Here is a 24,168-nt window from a genome sequence, read left to right as displayed (position 1 = left end):
GGTAACCAGTTTTCTGATTTCTAATACCATAAAGGAGTTTTGCCTGTTTTTGAACTGCATAAAAATGCAATTATACAGTATGTACTCATTTGATCTGGCTTCTCTGGCACAGTACTGTCTGTGAGATTCATCTGCATTGTTGCTTGCAACCTCAGCTGCTGCTGCAGTGCAATAGAGTAATCTGGTATGTAAGTCACCACAGTTCTTTTTTTTCTGCTGTTGGTGTTCTATCATTTGAGTTTTAAGTGATGAAGAAGTACTTGATAAAATTAAAGTGTTAATTTTGTCCAGGGACTATACTGTTTTGTTTTGCCTTTTCTTCTGTTTGTAATCAAGCAACCTATGGTCTTGTTACATAGAATTAGGCCAGGCTCTCAGGTTTTGTCAATATTAGTGAACTGTATGACATTGCCATTTGGTGGGTCAAAATTGATTGAATGGTATTTTCCACCAGGCTTGTTTCTGATGATCTAATCTTCCTTTCAGCCATAATTACTGTGAAACCTCACCTCTTCACAGTTGTGAAAAATAAAGTTTAGTGAGTCCCTCTCTTTCCCATTCCTTTAGATGAGGAACATGAGGCCTTGATGGGGCTTAATGATTAGGTTAATATTACAGAGAGGTCATTGAAAGAACTGGAAAGAGAAGCCAGGAATCCTGGTATCCTTTTCTCCTGTTCTAGATACAAATTAATCTTTCATTGTGTTGGTAATTTCAGTATATTCACCTACTTGTGAATATACTTAGTATCAATTTTAATGTAATATTTCCCCTTTTTTCCTTCAAGATAATGAGGTTGGGGTGAATGATTTCTTTGATTAACAAATTATTTTTGTTTACTCTAAGGTTATAGTGAAGTAGATTGCTGATGGCAAAAATGTCATATAGTGACTTTTAATATAAGAAAGTAGGATTGATTGCCTTACTACTTTTCTGAGAGAAAGAGTTCACTTCCTCCAAAGAAGCCTACATATGCTTTTAACAAGTTTTGATTTTTCAAGAAAAAGAATAGGATATTCTTTAATGAAATCTTCTTATTGACCTTTTATTGTTTTTATGCATTTTTAAAAAGATTTTATTTATTTACTTGACAGGGAGAGAACACAAGTAGACAGGCAGGCAGAGAGAGAGAGAGAGGAGGAAGCAGGCTCTCCATCAAGAAGAGAGCCCAATGCAGGGCTTGATCCCAGGACCCCAAGATTATGACCTGAGCCAAAGGCAGAGGCTTACCCACTGAGCCACCCAGGCTCTCCTGTTTTTATGCATTTTTAAAAGTTATTTTTTCTTAAACAATAATAGTTAAAATTACAAAACAACCTCTAGAGTCTCTATTAGTACATTTTAATGCAACTGAAATAAGATCAGTGTGACTCTGAGAAATTAACTTATATTCATCTTGTATGAGTTATTTGATCACCTGTCCCACTTTTATGAACTTCATGAGAGATCAGCATTTGGCAAGATTGATGTTTTATTAAATAAATACACCTTTGGCACTCCCAAACCTTACTCATCAGCAGATGGAGCTTAAAAAGGACTGATGTTAAACCTCTCAGGTAGATAATTAGCAAGTGAGCTGAAATGCCATGACATTTCATGGGGGAAATGGGGGAAAAGTGTTCTGCCCTACACACACTGTCACCTCTCTCTCATTCCCCACTCCCCACTGAGGGATTTGGCAGATGGTTTAGGATTTTTATTAAGTATCCTGAAATGTATATCTTGTTTGAGATGAAACGAAATTCTGAATTTAGGGGTCACTGATGCTTTATGACAAAACAAAAGAACTCTTGGAACTCTGTGGTCATAGAGCCACTAAGTCTTAGGAACGAAAGAAAGCATTTTTACACTGAATATTCATTTTTTTAAAAAAATCAACAAAATTGAGGCACCTGGGTGGCTCAGTTGGTTAAGCGGCTGCCTTCAGCTCAGGTCATGGTTCCAGAGTCCTGGGATCTAGCCCCCCATTGGGACTCTCTGCTAGGCGGAGAGCCTGCTTCTCCTTCTGTCTCTGCCTGCTGCTCTGCTTACTTGTGTGCTCTCTCTCTCTCTCTGTGTCAAATAATAAAATCTTTTAAAGAAAATCAACAAAACTTACATGTAATATGCCATCAAGATTGGATTCTTTAGAATAGTTTTATTCACTGTGTTTTTTTTTTTTTTTTAAGATTTTATTTATTTATTTGACAGTCAGAGATCACAAGTAGGCAGAGAGGCAGGCAGAGAGAGAGGGGGAAGCAGGCTCCCCGGGCAGCAGAGTGCCGGATGTGGGGCTCAATCCCAGGACGCTGGGATCATGACCGGAGCCGAAGGCAGAAGCTTTAACTCACTGAGCCACCCAGGTGCCCCTTATTCACTGTTTTTAATTTGGTTTAACTTTCTCCGTTTTTATTATGAGGACCAAATGAGAGAAGAACCTGATTACCTCCCTTTACCTTCCTGGCTGTGCCTACTCCTCACCTGACTTTTCTAAGTTTGGAATAGCCTTTATTCTTATCTCAGTTTTCTTGTTCTTTCCCTTTTAGTGTCCATTTCAGTCTTCCTTTCCTAAGACCTTTTGTCTTGTAAAGTTGTGTCTTTTTAGGGAAACTGACATTATTCATGGGCATTAGGCTACAGCCTAGGTTCTGATGTTCCTTAGCCTATGTTTGCCCAGCCTGCCCAATTTGGACTATCATTTGGCAACACTTAAGTCTAAAATTCTTAAGGAACTGAGACCTTCCAGCCCATACTGAAAGTTTTATTTGTTCTTTTTATTTTTGGCTGTTTTTTTCCATTTATTGAATGGCTTCTTTGTGCAGTCAACCTTCGACATCACCCTGTGCAATCTTGCTCCTACCTCTCAGCTTGTACAAGTAGTAGGCATTTAGCCCCTGCAGATTTATGCTTTTATGTTATCTTTAAGACACCAGAATTCAAATTTAACATGTTGGCCTAGAAAATATTAACTGGCAGGACTTTTAAGTATCTTACATATTTGGATTGTTACCCGTTTTTGATCTTGTACTTAACCAGGTCTTTACCCTAAACCCTATGACTTCTAAGCTTAAAAAATTTATGTTTAGGGCAGGGTTTCTTTATCATAGCACCAGTTTGGGATGGATATTTTTGTCATAGAAGTCTTTCCTATGCATTGATGGATATTTATCATCATCCTTGGGCTCTACCTGCAAGATGCCAGTAGCACCCGTCCCTCATTGTGACAGCCAGAATGTCTCCAGGACGGCCATATGTTCCCTTAGGTGGGGGGCACAGCTGTCTCTGGTTAAGAACCATTGGCTCAGGGTTTTTCCCTGTTGTATTTTCACTTCTGCAGTGATCTCCTGGAACTGTAGAATGGTTCCAGAACCACAGATACCTGTTTATCTAGAATTGTTGGAGAGTGATATGTTTAGGGTCCTGTCATTCATTCATTTATTCAGTATACATTTTTTAAATGTCTACCAGATCCATGCTAGGTATTGGCAGAAATGAATAAAACACAGTTCTGGTACCTATCTTAGTACATTGGTTATTCAGATTACCATGTCTTATTGGGGTCTGTGTTCTGTGCAGAGGAAGAAAAGGTGCAGTGCTATGCATGTAGCAGACTTAATATTGAACATGTGCTGATGAACGAATGGCCATGCATAACACAACATGCATGGAGTCTGTAAACACATACAACTGCATTCAAATCAGTTTGCAGTTTATTACTTTATTGTTATATAACCTTGAGCAAATTACTTAATATTTCTGAGAGTTAAGTGATATAACATGTACAGTTTTCTGTGAAATCCCAAACTCCTATAAAAGTGTCAACAAATGGTATCTGTCGTTATTATTGCTGCTAGTATTTACCGTTGCTTACTATAGAAAGGATTCCTGAATGTATGATCTTAATGAATGACAGAGGAATGTGGAGAAAATTTTCAAAAAATTGAAATCATGTTTCGTGGCAAGGCAGGCATCTGTCCAAGTCGGGTAGCATTGAGAATGTTTCCATAGTAGGAGCCAATGGTTGGGGGCTAGAGGCATAAGGGTCCATTGAGACTTGGAAAAGAAAACTAGTTGAGAGAATTATATGTCATTTGTAGAGAATTATATCATTTGTAGGAAAGGTTTATAAGCAGGCTTGGCCAGAGATCAGATTTGTAGATAGGAGTCAGCTTGAAATATAGTTTTGGTAAGTAGGATTTAAGACAAACTCATTTTGGGGGCGCCTGGGTGGCTCAGTGGTTTAAGCCTCTGCCTTCGGCTCAGGTCATGATCTCAGGGTCCTGGGATCGAGCCCCGCATCAGGGCTCTCTGCTCAGCGGGGAGCCTGCTTCCCTGCCCCCCTCTGCCTGCTTCTCTGCCTGCTTCTCTGCCTACTTGTGATCTCTGTCTGTCAAATAAAAAAAAAAAAAAGACAAACTCATTTTGTCAGTTTAGAATTAAATTAGAAAGTTCTTAAGGGTCTAGGTGCAATCTCATCTGTTTCTCTTCATATTGCTTTTGTCCTTCTCTGATTTCTAGGTTATTGTCTGTATTTTCTATTTTTCACATGTAAACTTACACTACCTTGGATGATTATTCAGTTCTTCATAGGACTGCCTTGCTTTCAGAGCTAGATTAGAAGCTGGTTGAAGGCAGGAACAATGGATTTATAAAGATGTTTCTCATAGCCACGTACCTAATTAGTAGTATTCCATCTATTTGTGGAATGAAAGAATGCAGGTCAACACAGTTTTTTTTTTTTTTTAAAGATTTTATTTATTTATTTGCCAGAGAGAGAGAGAAAGAGCAAGCACAGGCAGGCAGAGTGGCAGCGGAGGCAGAGGGAGAAGCAGGCTCCCCGACGAGCAAGGAGCCCGATGTGGGACTCGATCCCAGGACGCTGGAATCATGACCCGAGCCAAAGGCAGCCACTTAACCAACTGAGCCACCCAGGCGTCCCTCAACACAATTTTAAAGCAGTGCATGACCACCATTATATCAAGTGATTCATACCTCTTTGAAGCACTGGTGAAATCTAAAGGCAAAACTGACCTCTCCTTCATTTATCATATGATATTCTAATATCTATGTGATAGTAATTATAATTTTTTTCAGACTTGGCAAGAAAAAAAATCTTAGTTTTCTTTCATATTAACCTATAGCCTAGAATTCAGAAAATTAACCAATCAAGTGACATTACTAAAACATGCTTTAACATACACATATCATTTATTTAATTTTAAAAATGATTTTTGAGATAAATAAGGCAGTGTCCTTCTTTTACTGATGGCTATCTTTACTTATAGCATCTAGTTTGAAGATTGTGTTGGCTTTGAAAATGCCTTCAATTTTACTTTGATATTGGTGACACTATTGAAAATGATATCCTTTCTGTGAAGTCGTATTCAGAGTTGACGATTCAAATTATTTATGTATATTATCTCACATTGATACTAAACTTTGATCATCTAATAGTTGGAAGCTGATAATTTTCATAGATAATTTAGCATGTATATGCTTGTATAGAAGTGACAGTGTCTAGCATGGCCAAAGTGTAGTAACATATTTTAATATTTAAAATATCTTTTCTAAAGATTGTTGCAAAATTATACAATTTACAGAACCTTCAGAATACTTTTTGTATAATAAGCAATTTGCTTCATCTGGTATCTTTGTTATTTCTTTTGTTTTGATTTTGTTTATTAACACAGAAAAGCTTCACTGGCCTGAGCAAGAACTCGCTAAGAAGTCTGTTCTAAATGCAGAAGAGTCATTGATCATTGACAGCAAAAGAAGCATTTCACATTTATCTTCTGGGATACTAAAGGACATTTTCACAACTGGAACCAGTAGTTACAATGTCCTACTACAGAGCAAAGAGGAGAAAAAGCATCATTCACAAAAACAGTCTTCCTCTACCTACTCCAAAAGATGTAGAAAACCCAGCAAATCTCCTAGTTCTTCTCGTAGTAAAGATCTTCGCAAGATGAAAGCCCCGGTGTCTATGATGAGCAGTGGTACTTGGTATTGCCTAGAAAGGCAGCCTGGTGTCTTTGTCACTAGTTCAGTGTCGAGTCCTCTAAAGTTTACACATGATATCTCTGTTACAGGAAGCAGCATAGTACTGCCACCTAAACCCAAAAACAAAGTAAAGCGACGCCATTTCTCTGCTCTGCCAAAGCCAAAGCTGCAGCCTCAGTTGTCTAGAAGTTTTGAAAAAGGAGATGACTTTTCTGGGAAGAAATTTTGTATACTGACTGCTATAAAGCCCACCAACTTGGAGAAAGAGAAACTGAGATTCTTCAAATCTGATTATACCTACAATCCTCAGTTTGAATATGCAAACCCATCTCTGCCAAGTGTGTTAGCCAAACACAGCAATGCCTCAGACCGATTTCTTAAACAGGTAAAACTCTACTTTGGTAGTGGCGTTTCATTTCTATGTAACTAAAGCAATTACCTGCAATCTTAGAAAAAAATATGACTTTAAAAAATAGTTCAGGTATTTGTATGCAATAGTTAACTCCCCTCCAGGACATGTGAATACGTGACAGGAAATCTCCAGGTGAGTGCCATAGCCTGTATGTGAACTACTTTGCACTAGTCTGAATCTATGAAGAGTCTGTTAGATAGACTTTGTGACAGGAAGCAACTATATTTGGGAAAAGTTTCAGATTCTGGTTCCAGGCTTATTTTTAGGAGTTACATACTTGCAGTCCATTAGCCAACCCACAGATAAGTGTTGTTAGCTCACACTGTGTTTGTGTTTTCTACTTGGTTTTGAGTCTGCCTTAGATGGATCATACAGTCTTTTAGTTCCCCTGTTGTATTTCATTCCCACCTTACTTAGGCTCCAGAGGCAGTTTGGAAAGTTAGGTTGGATACTTGCCCATGAACTTTTTAATGCTTTACTGAAATTGTTCATCATCATCACATATTTCAGCACTCATTTAAAGAAGATAATGGAGTTTTAAAAATTATTTTCAAGGGTAGCAAATCATGATCTAAATGATATGAACAACTCTTTCCAAATTGCTCATTTTAGACACCACATAGTTTTGTGTGTTAACAGGGCTTAAGAAACTTTGAAATCCATTTAAATTATTGAGGGAAATTGGCTGAAGGGGGCATAGTGTTGAGATCATGCAGGTAGACCACATTTTGTTCAATTAACTTTCTATACATTTTTATAATACATGAAGTTCAGTTTGGGTTTGTGAGTGATTAGAAATCTGTTTGTAGGCTGGGTAAAACTGCATGGTTCCATTTGCCTGTGGTGTATGCCTTATTTTAACATTTTTCCTACAGTACAATTCCTGGAAGTACTTGTGGCCAGCAGATTTTTTGTTGTTAGAAATGACCTAGAATCTGATCAGTCTTTTAAAGCCATTATGTAAATAAAGCTTAAAAATTTAGGATTACAATAGTTTTAGTCTTTCTGTTTATTTTTCCTTTGTTAGAAGAAACCTTTTCATATCCTTCTCTGGATTTTTAATGAGTATTCACTTTTTTACTTAAATGTGGTGAGACTGTGTTAAACACTAATAAAAAGGTCATATTTTTCTTCCTGTTTTGGCAGTCATTTTCTGATTTTTTTTATTGTTTGGAATTTGCAATTGATTGAATAGGGCTTTCACTCATTTAAAATTTATGATAATTATAAAAATGCTATTTGCTTTTTCCACCCATTATTGCTGAAAGAGATGGCTGAGATTTACTTACCAGTGTTCTTTAATTTGGTCTCCTATCCTAACCCCGGCCAGGTGGGAAGGACATTTTCCACCATTGGATCAAAATGAATGTTCTCTCATTTCCATGGAAGACAATTAGGAAGCATCAAGAGCTCCACAGACTGAGAATTGACACTACTTGACCTATGACTTTACAATCTATTTTAACTCAATTCCAGCTTGAGGAAATAAACCTGTAGTCCGGTTTCTTGAGTATGTGGCACCAGCAGTCCTAGATGGCTGCTTCAAATGCCACCATTTGGGAGGATGCTCCCAACAAACGCCTAGTGTACTGTTCAAACCACTTTAATCAAATAAAAGAGATTCTTTAGAGCAAGCCGGCCATAAAATATGCTTAAATTCCTATTTAGCATCTCAGTGAATTATGACATGATGGCATACATCCTTCCCCTCCCTAGCTGTGAAGCAAAAGCACAGCTTCAGAGCTAGTCTCGGGTTTTAGAAACCTGCTGCACAGAGAGAGGCCAGGATAGTGAAGTCGCCTGTTGGTCTCTGGCCTCTACCCTGAAGTGGAGTCTCTAGCAGTCTCTAGCAGATCGTCTTCCTAGTGTCAAGATCTGAATCCTTCTGTGGCAGGCAATCTACACCGTTGTTGGAGAGTGAGTGACCGTGGTCCTCCAAAATGCACAGACCGGCAGAGCAATGCAAAATTTTCCATGCACAGATAAGTCTGTCAGAATAGAACCAAAGGGATGCTCAAGCTCTGGTCATTCCCAGTTGATTGTCCCATCAATGTCAAGGAGTTCCGGGGTTCAGGTTTTTATAGTCTACTTATTAGGTTCCCCAGGAGACAGTCAGGTCCTTTAGGTGGTTCACGGGATCTAGCATGGGCTGCAGGACTTGAGTATAACTTCAGGTGGAGTCTGCTGAACCCTTCCAGCCCTTTGCTAACAGCCATGGTGGCTCTCAGCTCCCCAAACCTTGAGTGTGTTTAAGCTTGACAGAAACTGAGAATATCTGTTTTCTCTGGCTCTGGACCTTTGCAGGAAAGAGTACAGCGCTTCCTGGGGGCTGAAGGGTTCTGGGATGAGAGAATGCTGGAAGCTGTTAAGGGTCAGGTGCATCCTCACCAGTGGGTCAGAAGTGGATTCTCAGCTGCACCCTTGTGCCGTAAAACTGACAGCCAGTGCACTGTCTGTCCTACTTCACAGAGGCTGACTACCTCTGTGAAACCTAGATATCAAATCCATTTGGCTTTGCACTCTGCACTTTGTTGGATAAGATTGATAGTGAGAGATGAGAAGAGTCTTCAGGGTGGTAATAAGAGTCCTTGAACTATTTTCAGTATTTCCAGCAGTCAAATGGAAATTATATATTTACATGATAAAGCCAATGGACAGCTTAAGTGATTTGTTTTCTAGCTCTGGCTGAAATCTATCTCAGTGTAGATCCAGGCTAGCTCATGCTAACTAGAAGTTCTGATTGGTAGGGTGGTATTTAATAACATTGGAGGAAAAAGTCAACTTTTGTTTGTCTAGATAAGCTAAAGGTTAGGGATTATTTTCTTATGTGTTAATAAAACTGGAGCAGTGGGGATAATTAGCACTTGGTAAATGGCGAGCATTTGTGTGAGAGAAGGCAGGTTTTGGGGTGTTGGGTAAAGACCTTGGGACAAGGCTACCCTCTGGTTGGCAAGGAAGAAAAGTTAAAGGTGGATGTGCAGAAGTTGCTGACAGAGCAGGCCTGACACTGCTGACTTTAGAAAGGTCTGCCTTGGCCTGGTGTCTGGGAACTTGATTGGTAAGGTTTTCTACACTGAAATAAAACTTCCTCTAAATGATAAGTGTAAGTTGCTGTGCTTAAACTGTGCAAATGGTGTTTATATTAGCACTGCTTTTTCTTTTGGGAGTCTGGAATTTTGGAACATGCTAGGTATAGGTGTACTTATGTACCCGCCCCCAGTAAAAGCTCTGGGCGCTGATCTGTAACAAGTTTCTTTGGTAGACCACTCTTTATGCGTTCTTAGAACTCAGTTGCGGGAGAAATTGATTGCATCCTTTGTGATTTCATTCAGAGAGGGCTCTTGGAAGCTTGCTTCTGGTTTCCTTCAGACTTTGCTGGTTGTAAAAAATGGGGAATGGTGGGCTCAAGTTGATCTCTTAAAGGCATTCAGATTGACATTCAGATTTTAGAAAAGAAGAAGAAAAAATTCTGTACTCAAAACATCTATTTGAGGGGTGCCTGGGTGGCTCAGTGGGTTAAGCCTCTGCCTTCAGCTCAGGTCATGATCTCAGGACCCAGGGATCAAGCCCCACATTGGGCTCAGCAGAAAGCCTGCTTCTCCCCATCCCCCCACCCCCCAGCCTGCCTGTCTGCCTACTTGTGATCTCTGTCTGCCAAATAAATAAATAAAATCTTTAAAACAAACAAACAAACAAAAATATCTATTTGGGCTCTTGTACTCCCTGTTGGTTTGAGATTCCTCATCAGTTTTAAGGTTTGGTTTCTATAGCTTTGTAAAGGGCCATTGTTTTACACAGTTCTAGGGGGGACTGTTCACAAATTGAACAGTCCTGGGCCCTACATTTATACAAAGGTTAACATTTACCATAAGCATGGGGTTCTTTGCCATCATAGTACTTCTATAATAGTTTTCAGTTGTATGATATTTGTACAGAACATCAAGGAAATTAAGTGTATGCTAAGTTAGAAATTTTGCATTAAGGGTAGCTGGGAAAGAGTGAACAAAAACATATTTCTTCTCCATATACTCGTATTATTATGAAATTGCTGACACTGTCTTTTTTTTTTTTTTTTTTTAAGGACCCTTACTCCTCTGTTATTCCATTAATATTGCTTTGAAATTTAAGGACAAAGTCACATGAACATCAGTGTATGGTAGATTACTGGTATTGCTAGGTTACTTAATACTTGCTTGTTACTCTGTTTGCTTAGTACTTTATACCTATTACCATCTTTAGTTCCTCACATGAGGTGCAATACTTAGAGTTTTGCCAGTTGAAAAAACTGATCTAAAGAAATGAAGTAACTTTTCCTGCGGTCACATATAGTAAATAGCAGAACCAGGAGTCTGTTCGAAGTACTACTGTTTTCCACATAATAGCATGTTGGCATACTAGCTCTCAGAGTCCATGAAACAAATATGAATGCTTCCACCATGGCCTGTTTCAAGCAATGGAATATCAACTGGCTTGCAAATTAATAAAAACTCAGTGAGTTCTCACAAGCCAATATGATAAGGCTCCAGCATACTACTGTTTCACACAACGTGGTTTTAGCCTGGCTTTTCCAAACCCTGATGCCACCACTTCCTGCACCCAAAAAGCACCAGATGAAAAGATCCTCTCATTTTGCTGGCAAGGATCCATGCCTCTGGCATGAGTTTATTATAGGGACATTGAGGATTTTTTTTTCTCTTTATGGTAAACCTATGAAATAATGATTATTACTGTTTTGGGGGGGAAGCTGTAAAACAAAAATATCTCCCTATAAGGGCACTTTTCAGTTATGGCTTCAGTCTCAACTCAGTACACTGGTAATTAGTCCCTTAGGAAGACTTTCAAGGTCAAAATTGGCTCCTCATCTGTAAACTGAATGAAGTTTCCCCAGAAAGACTATTCCACATTATTTCTCTCTTCTTGCCTCTGTGACTATTAAGAATCAAAGCAGAAGCATCCCTTCCATTAAAGCTCCCAAGGTATATACGTTTTCTCTTTTAGAACTATCCTAACTTGTATTTCATTTATTCCCTTTCTGTTTGATGTGGAGTACACACAATCCAGAACTGACAACTGTTAAAGTAATTAAAATGAAACAAAATAATTGAAAATAGTTTTCAGAAATTTCTTCTACAATGACACTGTGTATCCAGTGTCTTCCTGTTTCTAAGATTTTATATTTTTCAAAATAACTCTTTGTAAAGATAGATTTTTTAAAAAAGATTTATTAGAGCAACAGAGCATGGAGGGAAGGGCAGAAGGAGAGGGGGAGAGAATCGCAGTAGACTCCATGTTGAGTGCAGCACCCAACACGAGGCTCAGTCTTGTGTGCCTGAGATCTGAGGTCTGAGATCATGACCTGAGCCAACCAAGAGTCAGATGTTCAACTACCTGTGCCACCCAGGTGCCCCAGTAGTTAGTTTTTTATTACCCATGTTAATGGAAGGAAGCATTTATATGAATTAGCTAAAGTAGGAAGATACTCCTTCTCTCTCTCTGTTGAATTGTTCTCATCAAAGCAGCCACCTTTTCTTTCCTGCTGGGACAGTGCTCTACCAGCCATGAGTAATTCATTAGAATCAGTAGTAAGGGGGCGCCTGGGTGGCTCAGTGGGTTAAGCCGCTGCCTTCGGCTCGGGTCATGATCTCAGGGTCCTGGGATTGAGCCCCGCATCGGGCTCTCTGCTCAGCGGGGAGCCTGCTTCCCTCTCTCTCTCTCTCTGTCTGCCTCTCTGCCTGCTTGTGATCTCTGTCTGTCAAATAAATAAATAAAATCTTTAAAAAAAAAAAAAAAAAGAATCAGTAGTAAGTAATAAACACAGTAATAGAAAAAGCCTCAAGCTGGGGCATGAAATGGAGATTATAGAAGGAAATGATGCTTAAAATCAAACATCTAAGTAAAAATAAAGCCCTGAATTGATGTATAAAGAAAGTTTTTGAATTTTGATTTAGTTCTAGACATCTTGCATTATAACCTCTGGGGGAAAAATGCAATTAGGAAAGATGCAAGGTTAAATATTGAGGATTGTTAGTATGGATGAAGAACAGATGTTGAAGGCTTGTAGTTACTAGAAGAAATGTGCAGATACATTTGCAAAATATTGTTATGTCAAAAACATACAATAAAACATTTTCATCAGGTCTCCATTGTAGGATAACGAAGTACTCCATAAATGTGTACTTGTTAATCTTTATAATATCTTAAAACCTAACCCTCTCAACCAATAACAAAATGGATTTTAGCTGTTTACAGAAATTGCTATCTTAAATATGAGTTTTGTCAGACATTTAAATGTAACTAAGAAATTAGAGAATTGCCTTCTTTTAAAAATAGTCTTTGAGGGGCGCCTGGGTGGCTCAGTGGGTTAAATAAAGCCTCTTCCTTCGGCTCGGGTCATGATCCCAGGGTCCTGGGATCGAGCCCCGCATTGGGCTCTCTGCTCAGTGGGGAGCCTGCTTCCTCCTCTCTCTCTCTCTGCCTGCCTCTCCGCCTACTTGTGATCTCTGTCTGTCACATAAATAAATAAAATCTTTAAAAAAGTAAAAATAAAAATGGTTTTTGATTTGGGGTTGATTTGTAAGAATCTTGCTCTATAGGAGAGAGAAGGCTCAATCTCTGATGTTTTCTTTGCACATCGTGATGCAGAATGAGTATATTTTTATTTTTATTCCCAGACTTCATACTCATGTAAATATTACAGTTTCTGCTTCATTTCCCCCACATACATATTGAGGGAAATAAACTAAATGATTATTGAGAACTGTTTCTAGGACAACACAAATCTCTCTCATTTGAGACCTGAAAATACTGTAGCTAATTAAATCAAGATTCTGTGTCATGTCACATTGTATATCTAAGTTGCGTCATTTATTTTGTAAAAACATTTAGGTCTTCTTCCAATTGCATATTAATCACAGAATGGCTCAGTTTTTACCAGCTTTGTTAACTGAAAGTTCCTTTTATTTCAGATAACAGTGCTTTAGTACATCATAATCGGCAAGTGATTTAGTTTGTTAAAACTATTTCTAAGGGTGCCTGGGTGGATCCGTCAGTTGAGTGTCCAACTCTTGATTTCAGCTCAGGTCTTGATCTGAGTCATGAGTTCAGGCCCCATGTTGGGCTCCATGCTGGGCATGGAGCTTGCTTGAAACAAACCACAAAAAATGAATTTTCTAAATAAGTGAAATTTGGTTTTTAAGTATAAGAACCTAAGATTTAACGATTCCAGTGCAGTTCTTTCTATAGTGCATATTCAATTTGACAGCTCAGGAGAATGCTTTTCAAACTTTTCTAAGACTGTAACCGAATAGCAGAGGTGTAAAGAGAATAATCCAGGAAATCAGGAGCAAATCTATGTTTTATCTTAAATTCATGTGGATTTTACATTATACTTTGTAATGTATCTTTATGCTAACATAGAAAGACATAAATTGCTTATCTTCAGGTAAATGTTGGCTGCTAATTCAATTAAAGAAAGACTGTCTAGACCGAAAAAACCTATTTGATATGGGCCACATTTACCCGTTGGGTTGCTGGTTCATCACCTGTGTTTTGCCAGATCTGTTAAATATAAGCTCTATTGTATTGGGAGCTATGGTTAGCGTAACATAAAGACTTTTGGGTGTGGTCCTCAGACAACAATGTCATATGAATGGAATTGATAATTCATTGTTATATTAAAACTCATGCATTAAAGTAAATATTATATCATGTTCTAAATCAAGACAAATATTTATTCTCCTTTTTTGATAGAAGCAACCTAAATGGAAATCAGACTCCCTCGCTGTTGGCAGGATGTCTTGATATAATATTTCTTTAAGCCTAAGTTTTCTTTTTTTTTAGAAGATTTTATTTATTTATTTGACAGAGAAAGAGAGATCACAAGTAGGCAGAGAGGCAGGCAGATGTGGGGGGGGGGGAAGCAGGCTCCCTGCTGAGCAGAGAGCCCGATGTGGGGCTCGATCCCAGGACCCTGGGATCATGACCTGACCCAAAGACAGAGGCTTTAACCTACTGACCCACCCAGGCGCCCCTAGGCCTAAGTTTTAATTGTATACTGACACTGAAGGTGCTCTATCTTGGTAGACCCCCAAGTTCAGATTTAAAAAAGGAAAGGAAAAAACAAGTCTCCTTTAAATTAGACCTCTCCTGGGGCACCTGGGTAGCTCATTCGTTAAGTGCCTCCGGCTCAGGTCATGATCTTGGGGTCCTGGGATCAAGCCGGGAGCCTGCTTCACCCTCTCCCACTCTCCCTGCTTGTGTTCCCTCTCTCACTGTCTCTCTATGTTAAATAAATAAAATCAACCAATAAATCAATAAATTAGACCTCTCCTTCATGACACAGTTTTCTGTTTAGAAAATCACAGACCTTTCACCGATAGCCGAAAGTTATGAATTTTTTTTTTAAAGATTGAATTTAGTATGGTCTGTATTAGATTGGAGAAGTTTTTTTTAATTAATTAACTTATTCATTCATGAGAGACCGAGAAAGGCAGAGGGAGAGGCAGGCTCTCCAGGGAGTAGGGAGCCCAATGCAGGACTCGGTCCCAACTCCCTGGATCATGACCTGAGCCAAATGCAGACCTCTAACCACCTGAGCCATTCAGGTGCCCAAAGTGGGATCATTTCTTAATCATTTTTTTAAAAGATTTTTATTTATTTATTTGACAGAGAGAGTGAGAGACACAGGCAGAACAGCAGAGGGAAAGGGAGAAGCAGTCTCCCCACTGAGCAGGGAGCCCAATGCGGGGCTCCATCCCAGGACCCTGGGATCATGACCTGAGCTGAAGGTGGTTGCTTAACCAACTGAGCCATGCAGGTGCCCCCTTAATCATTTCTTATATTCAGAGATGGAAATATCCCATCAGATCTTATGTCTTTGGAAGAAGTTATGACCTTGATTACTTAAAGAGCATTTTGTTGATTTGCCTTTGAAAATTTGCCTAACATGCATTCTTAGGTTGTTAACAAGGTCTTTGCTACAGAATAGCTTGAATATCTGCTTTATCCTGGTAGGTGGTAAAAGAGTCTTTGTTACTAGACTGTTTATAAATATCTTATCCTGGTAGCAGTTACAGTCTGATACACTCAACCGTTGTATACATCCAGACTACCCCCAATCCTGTTGACACAAACATGCAAAGGGGGTGGAGAGAAGGTGGCTGCAGGAGGCATCTTTCATTGTCCTACTGTGTTCTTACACGTTTCCTTCATTGACATTAGATTCAGTGTCTCAGACCTATTTATTTCCTGGGTTCTGCATATGTAGAATATAATTTTTGGAAATACTTTTATTATTATCTGATCATATTCTATAGTCTATTTTATAGAATACTGAATTATATGTTTGCAAAAGTATTTGCTTCAGTCTCCCCTGCTCTCCATACTGCATTAGTGTCTATTTCTACGATACAATTCTGATGTCATTTGCCTTCCTGAAAACCGTCATGGCTCCTCCATTCTGTAGCATGGCCTATTGGTCTTTCAACTTTCATGATCTGGTTTGTGCTCACATTTGCAAGTCAACTCTGTACCACAGCTGTATGTGTCTTGGGCTAAGTATCATAGCATTTATCATACTGTTATTCACAAATTTTGTTTTTTGGGGTTTTTTTTTTTTTTTTTGTCCTCACCACTGTACTGATTGATAAAAAGTGTATTTTATTTATTTCAGCTATTCCCAGAATCTAGCACGGTTCCTGTGAGTCTCCTGATGCCTCTTCAACCTAGAAACTCTGTATTTCACTTTCTTTACTTTGTATATGCTTTTGACTCCATTCTTATCGCCTGGATAAGATGATAATTCTTATCGTCTGTTTCCTCTAGTGCCCATTTTTATTTACTTTTCCCTATAATCTCACAATACATATACTTCAACAGAGTATCACTAAAGTATGTTGATTTATATGTCTTCTCTGCCAGTCCAATGGTTAGGCAGGGATTTAGAGTCTAAAATATAAAAATGAAAAAAAGTGTCAGTGATTAGAGTTGCTTGCCTGGCTCTGTCATAGAGCATGCAACTCTTTTTTAAAAAAATTTATTTACTTGAGAGCCCAAGCAGCAGGGTGAGGGGGAGGAGGGGAGAGAGAGGAACACTCTCCACTGAGCAGGGAGCCCCCACACAGGGTTCGATCTCGAGACCTGGGATCATGACCTAAGCTGAAGGCAGACACTTAACCAGCTGAGCCACCTAGGCATCCCTAGAGCCTGCAACTCTTCATCTCAGGGTTGTCAGTTCAAGCTCCATGTTGGGTGTAGAGATTACTTAAAATCTTTAAAAAGAAAAAAAAAAAAGTACCAGTGATTAGCACAAAGATGATGAATGAATGGTCTTTATTGATAGTATTCGGGAAATTTAGCAATGTACTTTTCAAACAGTGAATTTGTATTTGTAGCCCAAGGGTCAGATTTAACCTGAATGTATGTTTTTGGGAGATGAGCATCATTTTTTTTAAACCATTGGAATATAAAGATGCTCTTCTGTTGCTTCTCCCACATGTTATACTCAGTGGCTTTACACAGTGGTTACTGCTTGCAGCTGAAGCATCTGAGTATATGACTGCTGCTGTAGTCGCCCACCAGTTTCTGGTTATTGTACCTTAAATGGAGGCCTAAAGATCTGATTGAGTAATCCAAATCTTACTTATTTTTTTTTCAGATTTTATTTATTTATTTGACAGAGAGATAGCACAAGTAGGCAGAGTGGCAGGCAGAGGGAGAGGGAGAAGCAGGCTCCCCGCTGAGCAGGGAGCCTGTTGTGGGGCTTGATCCCAGGACCCTGGGATCATGACCTGAGCCGAAGGCAGAGGCTTAACCCACTGAGCCACCCACGCGCCCCCAAATCTTACTTATTTTGCTGCCAAGAAGCAGCAGCTACCATTAAAAAACATTCAACATTTGGAATTTTGCTTTTTATTCTAAGAATCTGAAAGTGTGTGTGTGTGTGTGTGCGTGCACACGCGTGTGTACACCTCATGCTTATCTGCAAATTGATCTGAGGGATACTGCATGAGAAAGAGGGTCATATAAGTCGGAAAACACAAAATACTATATTCATCCCTAAGATTCACTACACAAAGGGTTATAATAAAAGCTTGGAAGAGTCTTGTTTAACTTTATTTAATCCAGTATTTCCCAGTATTTCATATTTGGCTATGAAATCTTTTTAAAAATGATATCTTGTTAACCATTTTTCCATAAGAAACAGTTTGGAAAATACTGGCTTAAAGGAAAGGACTATGTGATCTCCCAGGAGATTATTCAGTATTTGGATAGATGGTGGGGGAAGAATTCTAGAAGTTAGAATTTACTAAAAAGAAGAGTAATGAAGGGAGGGTGGGGACTGGATGGAGGTCAAATCAGTTACCTTAACTTCTAAAATTAAAACCCATCTGTCTTTTGCTAACACTATATACAGTCATATGAGAAATAGATTACAAAAACACATTCACAGTCTCTCTCTTTTCCTCCCTCCTCCCTCTTTCTCAGTGTTGTCTCTATCTCTAATTTCATCCTCACAACACCTCTTTGAGGTAAACAGGGCAAAGATTTTCATCTCCATTTTGCCAGTGAAGAAACTAAACCTGAGAAAGGTAATAATGACATACCCAAGATCACACACTTAGTAAATGGTAGACCATTAATGTAAAACCAGATCTGATGACTTCTAGTGTTTCCACGATATTCCCCCTGACTCATTAGTGTCCCTGTTGAATATAGTTTTTCACTGAGTGAAAACCACATTTGGGAAGGGAGATAGTTCTTAGCACAGGACTGGTGAAGTAGCTCACGGTTGATGGTCAGATTTCCAAACTGCTAAACAGTAAACAAGTATTAGTAAATTAACCAAAAGCAGTCATTTACTAAAATGTTGAGATTTTTCAGAAAGTTTGTTAAATTATCCAAGATAATGCTGAAAGTTTTATGTAGAGATTTTATTTTCTGGATTTGTGGTTCAAATGTTACATTATGCTATTTGACTATTCTTTTATAACAGCTTTATTAGAATTCACATGACATTCAGTTCACCCATCTAAAGTGTACAGTTGAGTGACTGTCAATGTATTTAGAGTTATTAATCCATCACCACTATCAAATGTGAGGGTATCATCACCTCCGAAAAGAAACCTTATGCTTATTGGAAAATACCATTGCCTGTCAATCTCTCAGCCCTAGGCAACTGCTGGTTTACTTTCTCTGTACAGATTTGCCTATTCTGGATGTTTTGTATAAATAGACTCATATAATGCGATTCTTTGTAATTAGCTCCTCTTACTTAATGTAATGTTTTCAGGTTTGATCCATGTCATAGAATGTATTGAGTACTTTTTGTTGTTGAATAATATTCCATGTTTATGTGTATATTACATTTTATTTATCCAGTCATTAGTTGATAGACATTTGGGTTGTTTCTACTTTGTGGGTATTACAAATAATGTTGCTATGAACATTTGTTTACAAACTTTGTGTGGACATATGTTTTTAATTATTTTGGGTAGAAGATCATGGTAATTGGTCATATGATAGTAGATCATATAGTAGTGGGTCATATGGGAACTCTAAGCTTATTAGCTTTTTGAGGAAGCCTGTTGTCCAAAATGACTGCACCATTTTACATTCCCATCAGCAGTATAAAAGAGTTCTAATCTCTCCATATCCTCATCAACTCTTGTTTTGTTTTTCTTTCTGTTTTGATAGCCATTTTAGTGAATGTGAAGTGGTATATCATTGTGGTTTTGATTCGTGTTTCTCTGGGGACTAATGATGTTGAACATTTTTTGTGTGTGCTTATCAGCCATTGTATATATTCCTTGGAGACTGTTTATTCAGATCTTTTGCTTATTTTTTAATTGGGTTATTTGTGTTTTTATTACTGAGTTGTAGGAGTTCTTTTTTCTTTTTAAGATTTTTTAAATTTATTTAGAGAAACTCTGAGAGCAGGGGGAAGGACAGAGGAAGAGAGAGAATCTGAAGCAGACTGCATTGAGTGGGCAGCTCAATGTGGGGCTCGATCTCAGGACCCTGAGATCATGACCTGGGCTGAAATTAAGAGTCAGATGCTTAACCAACTAAGCTACCCAGATTGCTTGAGTTGTAGGAGTTCTTTATATATTCTAGCCATGAGTCCTTATCAGATAAGAAATTTGCAAACATTTCCTTCCATTCTGTGGGTTGTCTGTTCACTTTCATGATAATTCCTGTGAAGCACAAAAATTTTCTAATTTTTTTATTTGTTATTATTTAATTTTTTAAATTATGTTAGTCACCATACAGTACTTCATTAGTTTTTGATGTAATGTTCCATGATTCATTGCAGTGAGTCCTGGGTGTTATACGCAGACAATAAATCATGGAACTGTGAATCAGAAGTTACAATTTTGATGAAGTCCAGCTTACCTATTTGTTGTTTGTATTTTTGGTGTCATATCTAAGAAACCATTACCTAATCCAAGGTCATGGAGATTTATGCCTGTGCTTTCTTCAGAGACTTTTATTTATTTACGTGAGAGAGAGAGAGAGACAATGAGAGAGAGCATGAGAGGGGGAGAAGCAGACTTCCCTTGGAGCTGAGACCCTGAAGCGAAACTCGATCCCGAGATTCCGGGATCGTGACCTGAGCCGAAGGCAGTAGCTTAACCAACTGAGCCACCCAGGTGCCCAGCCTGTGCTTTCTTCAAAGAGTCTTATAGCTTTAGCTCTTAAATTTAGATCTTTGATTCAATTTGAGTTAGTTTTTGTATATGATATAAGGTAGGGGTCCAACTTTCTTATATATACAGCTATCCAGTTGTCTCAGCACCATTTGTTGAAAAGAATTTGATTACTCCTTTTGTGTGTGTGTGTGTGTGTGTGTGTATGTGTGTGTAAAATATCTCTTATTTTATTTACTTTTATTTTAATTCCAGTGTTGTTAACATACAATGTTGTATTAGATATAGTGTTGTATACAATATAGTGATTCAACAATTTCATATATTTCTTAGTGTTCATCAAGGTAAGTGTGCTCTTAATCCCATTCACCTATTTCACCCTTCCCTCACAAACTGCCCTCACAACCTCTAGTAACCTGCTGTTTATTCTCTATAGTTAAAAGTCTGTTTTTTGGTTTGCCTTTTTTTCCCCTTTGTTCATCTGTTTTGTTTCTTAAATTCCACATATGAGTGAAATCGTATGGTATTTGTCTTTCTTGACTGGCTTCACTTAGCATTATACTTGGTAGAACCATACATGTTGTTAAAATGACAAGATTTCATTCTTTTTTATAGCTGAGTAATATTCAATTATATGTATGTGTGTGTATGCGGATGTATGCACAAATGTGCACACACATATGTATATGAACTTAAGCTGCTAAGCTTTTACTCTGTCATCTTCCTTTGATTACACTCTTCTTATTTTCATAGAGGAGAATAAGAGTGCTTCAGGGTCATGGGATGGCAGCGCTATAATAGCATTATGAAGAAGGTTGCTGTTCTCTTTTATGTAACATTATAAATGACATCCAGATCAGGGAACAGATAGGACCATTTCCTTCATGCTGAACAATGACTCATTTTGTATTTACTTCCTCTTTGTACTAGGTTTGAGCTCTCTGAAAATTAGTTTTGATGCCTCTAAGATACACAAAATTTTAAAATATCCTCTTACAAAAAGGAAGGATTCAGAAATAATTGTTATGAGCAGAGATCATGTATTGATTGATAATTTAGTAAAAAAGTATGGTTTTTGTTCCAGTTTTTTGGAAGGCAAAAGTATGTTTGGTGGCCAGTTTCAGCCATTTTTAGAAAAAAATATTATCCTACCTAATACTGTTTCTGTGGGACTCGGGTAGATTTTATTATATATGTCATTTTCTTTTTGTTTTTTTTTATAATTATTTTTTTTTAAGATTTTATTTATTTATCTGACAGAGATCACAGGTAGGCAGACAGGCAAGCAGAGAGAGAGGAGGAAGCAGGCTCCCCGCTGAGCAGAAAGCCCGATGCGGGGCTCAATCCCAGGACCCTGGGATCATGACCTGAGCCGAAGGCAGAGGCTTTAACCCACTGAGCCACCCAGGCGCCCCTCTTTTTGTTTTTTTAATAACAAAACAAAGCTTATTTATTTATTTTTAAATTTAATTTTTAAATTTAATTTTTTCAGTGTTCCAAGATTCATTGATTATGCACCACACCCAGTGCTTCATGCAATACGTGCCCTCCTTAGTACCCACCACTAGGCTCACCCATCTCCCCACACCCTTTCCTTCCAAAACCCTCAGTTTGTTTCTCAGAGTCCACAGTCTCTCATGGTTTGTCTCCCCCCCCTGCAATTCCCCCAATTCACTTTTCCTTTCCTTATCCTAATGTTCTCCATGTTATTCCTTATGCTCCACAAGTAAGTGAAACCATATGATAATTGACTTTCTCTGCTTGACTTATTTCACTCAGCATAATCTCCTCCAGTTCTGTCCATGTTGATAAAAAAAAGTTGGGTATTCATCCTTTCTGATGGAGGCCTAATATTCCATTGTATATATGGACCATATATTCTTTATCCATTCATTTGTTGAAGGGCATCTTGGCTCTTTGCACAGTTTGGCAATTGTGGCCATTGCTGCTATGAACATTGGGGTACATATGGCCCTTCTTTTCACTACATCTGTATCTTTGGGGTAGATACCCAGTAGTACAATTGCAGGGTCATAGGGTAGCTTTATTTTTAATTTCTTAAGGAATCTCCACACTGTTCTCCAAAGTGGCTGCACCAACTTGCATTCCCACCAATAGTGTAAGAGGGTTCCCCTTTTTCAACATCCTCTCCAACACTTGTTGTTTACTGTCTTATTAATTATGGCCATTCTAATTGGTGTAAGGTGGTATCTCAGTGTGGTTTTGATTTGAATTTTCCTGATGGCTAGTGATGATGAGCATTTTTTCATGTGTCTGTTGGCCATTTGTATGTCTTCACTGGAGAAGTGTCTGTTCATGTCTTCCACCCATTTTTTTTTTTTTTTTTGATGTGATTGTATGTTTTTTGAGTGTTGACTTTGAGGAATTCTTTATAGATCTTGGATATCAGCCCTTTGTCTTTAGTGTTATTTGTGAATATCTTCTCCCATTCCGTGGGTTGCCTCTTTGTTTTGTTGACTGTTTCCTTTGCTGTGCAAAAGCTTCTTATCTTGATGATGTCCCAAAAGTTCATTTTTGCTTTTGTTTCCTTTACCTTTGGAGACATGTCTTGAAAGAAGTTGCTGTGGCCAGTTTCGAAGAGGTTACTGCCTATGTTCTCCTCTAGGATTTTGATAGATTCCTGCTATCAGGAATCTTTTATCCATTTCGAGTTTATCTTTTGTGTATGGTGTAAGGGAATGGTCAAGTTTCATTCTTCTATACATAGCTGTCCAGTTTACCCAGCACCATTTATTGAAGAGACTGTCTTTTTTCCACTGGATATTTTTTCCTGCTTTGTTGAAAATTATTTGACCATGGACTTGCGGGTCCATATCTGGGCTCTCTAGTCTATGTGTCTGGTTTTTTAAAATTATTTTTATAAACATATAATGTATTATTTGCCTCGGGGACAGGTCTGTGAATCATCAGGCTTACACATTTCACAGAACTCACCATAGCACATACCCTCCCCAATATCCATAACCCAACCATCCTATCCCTAATCCCCAACCCCCCAGCAACCCTCAGTTTGTTTTGTGAAAGTAAGAGTCTCTTATAGTTTGTCTCCCTCCTGGTCCTATCTTTTTTCATTTTTCCATTCCTTACCCCCATAACCCACCAGCCCTGCCTCTCAAATTCCTCATATCAGGGAGATCATGTGATAATTGTCTTTCTCTGATTGACTTATTTCTCTCAGCATAATACCCTCTAGTTCCATCTACGTCATTGCAAATGGCAAGGTTTCATTTCTTTTGATGGCTGCATAGTATTCCATTGCATATATACCACATCTTTATCCATTCATCTGTTGATGGACATCTAGGTTCTTTCCATAGTTGGGCTATTGTGGACATTGCTGCTATAAACATTCGGGTGCATGTGCCCCTTCAGATCACTACATTTGTATCTTTAGGGTAAATACCCAGTAGTGCGATTGCTGGGTCATAGGGTAGCTCTATTTTCAACTTTTTGAGGAACCTCCATGCTGTTTTCCAGAGTAGTTGCACCAGCTTGCATCCCTGCCAACAGTGTAGGAGTGTTCCCCTTTCTCCGCATCCTCTTCAGCATCAGTTGTTTCCTGACTTGTTAATTTTAACCATTCTGACTGGTGTGAGGTGGTATTTCATTGTGGTTTTGATTTGTATTTTCCCTGATGCCCAGTGATGTTGAGCATTTTTCATGTGTTGTTGGCCATCTGGATGTCTTTGCAGCAATGTCTGTTCATGTCCTCTGCCCATTTCTTGATTGGATTATTTATTCTTTGGGTGTTGAGTTTGATAGTCTTTATAGATTTTGGATACTAACCTTTAATCTGATATGTGGTTTGCAAATGTCTTCTCCCATTCTGTCAGTTGTCTTTTGGTTTTGTTGACTGTTTCCTTTGCTGTGCAAAAGCTTTCGCTATTGATGAAGTCCCAGTAGTTCATTTTTGCCCTTGCTTCCCTTGCCTTTGGTGATGTTTCTAGGAAGAAGTTGCAGTTGAGGTCGAAGAGGTTGCTGCCTATGTTCTTCTCAAGGATTTTGATGGATTCCTGTCTCACATTGAGGTCTTTCATCCATTTTGAGTCTATTTTTGTGTGTGGTGTAAGGAAGTTGTCCAGTTTCATTCTTCTGCATGTGGCTGTCCAA

The 24,168-nt window shown here is 38.5% G+C and overlaps 1 protein-coding gene across 2 annotated transcripts in view; it reads left to right on the top strand.

Moving 5' to 3' along the window:
* The window catches only part of LOC111147255 (KIAA0895 ortholog), a 71,242-nt gene that overhangs the window by 20,482 nt on the left and 26,592 nt on the right, over positions 1-24,168 (top strand). For both annotated transcript variants that reach the window (XM_022503183.1, XM_022503182.1), the window contains one exon: positions 5,670-6,364. In XM_022503183.1, coding sequence (XP_022358891.1) covers positions 5,945-6,364 — 420 coding nt within the window. In that variant the 5' untranslated portion in view covers positions 5,670-5,944. The remainder of the gene's footprint in view (positions 1-5,669; positions 6,365-24,168) is intronic.

This window comes from Enhydra lutris, unplaced genomic scaffold (assembly GCF_002288905.1).
Source record: "Enhydra lutris kenyoni isolate GAN:26980312 unplaced genomic scaffold, ASM228890v2 scaffoldscaffold16, whole genome shotgun sequence".
Taxonomy (NCBI): Eukaryota; Metazoa; Chordata; class Mammalia; order Carnivora; family Mustelidae; genus Enhydra; species Enhydra lutris.
This window is presented reverse-complemented; position numbering and strand designations above follow the sequence as displayed.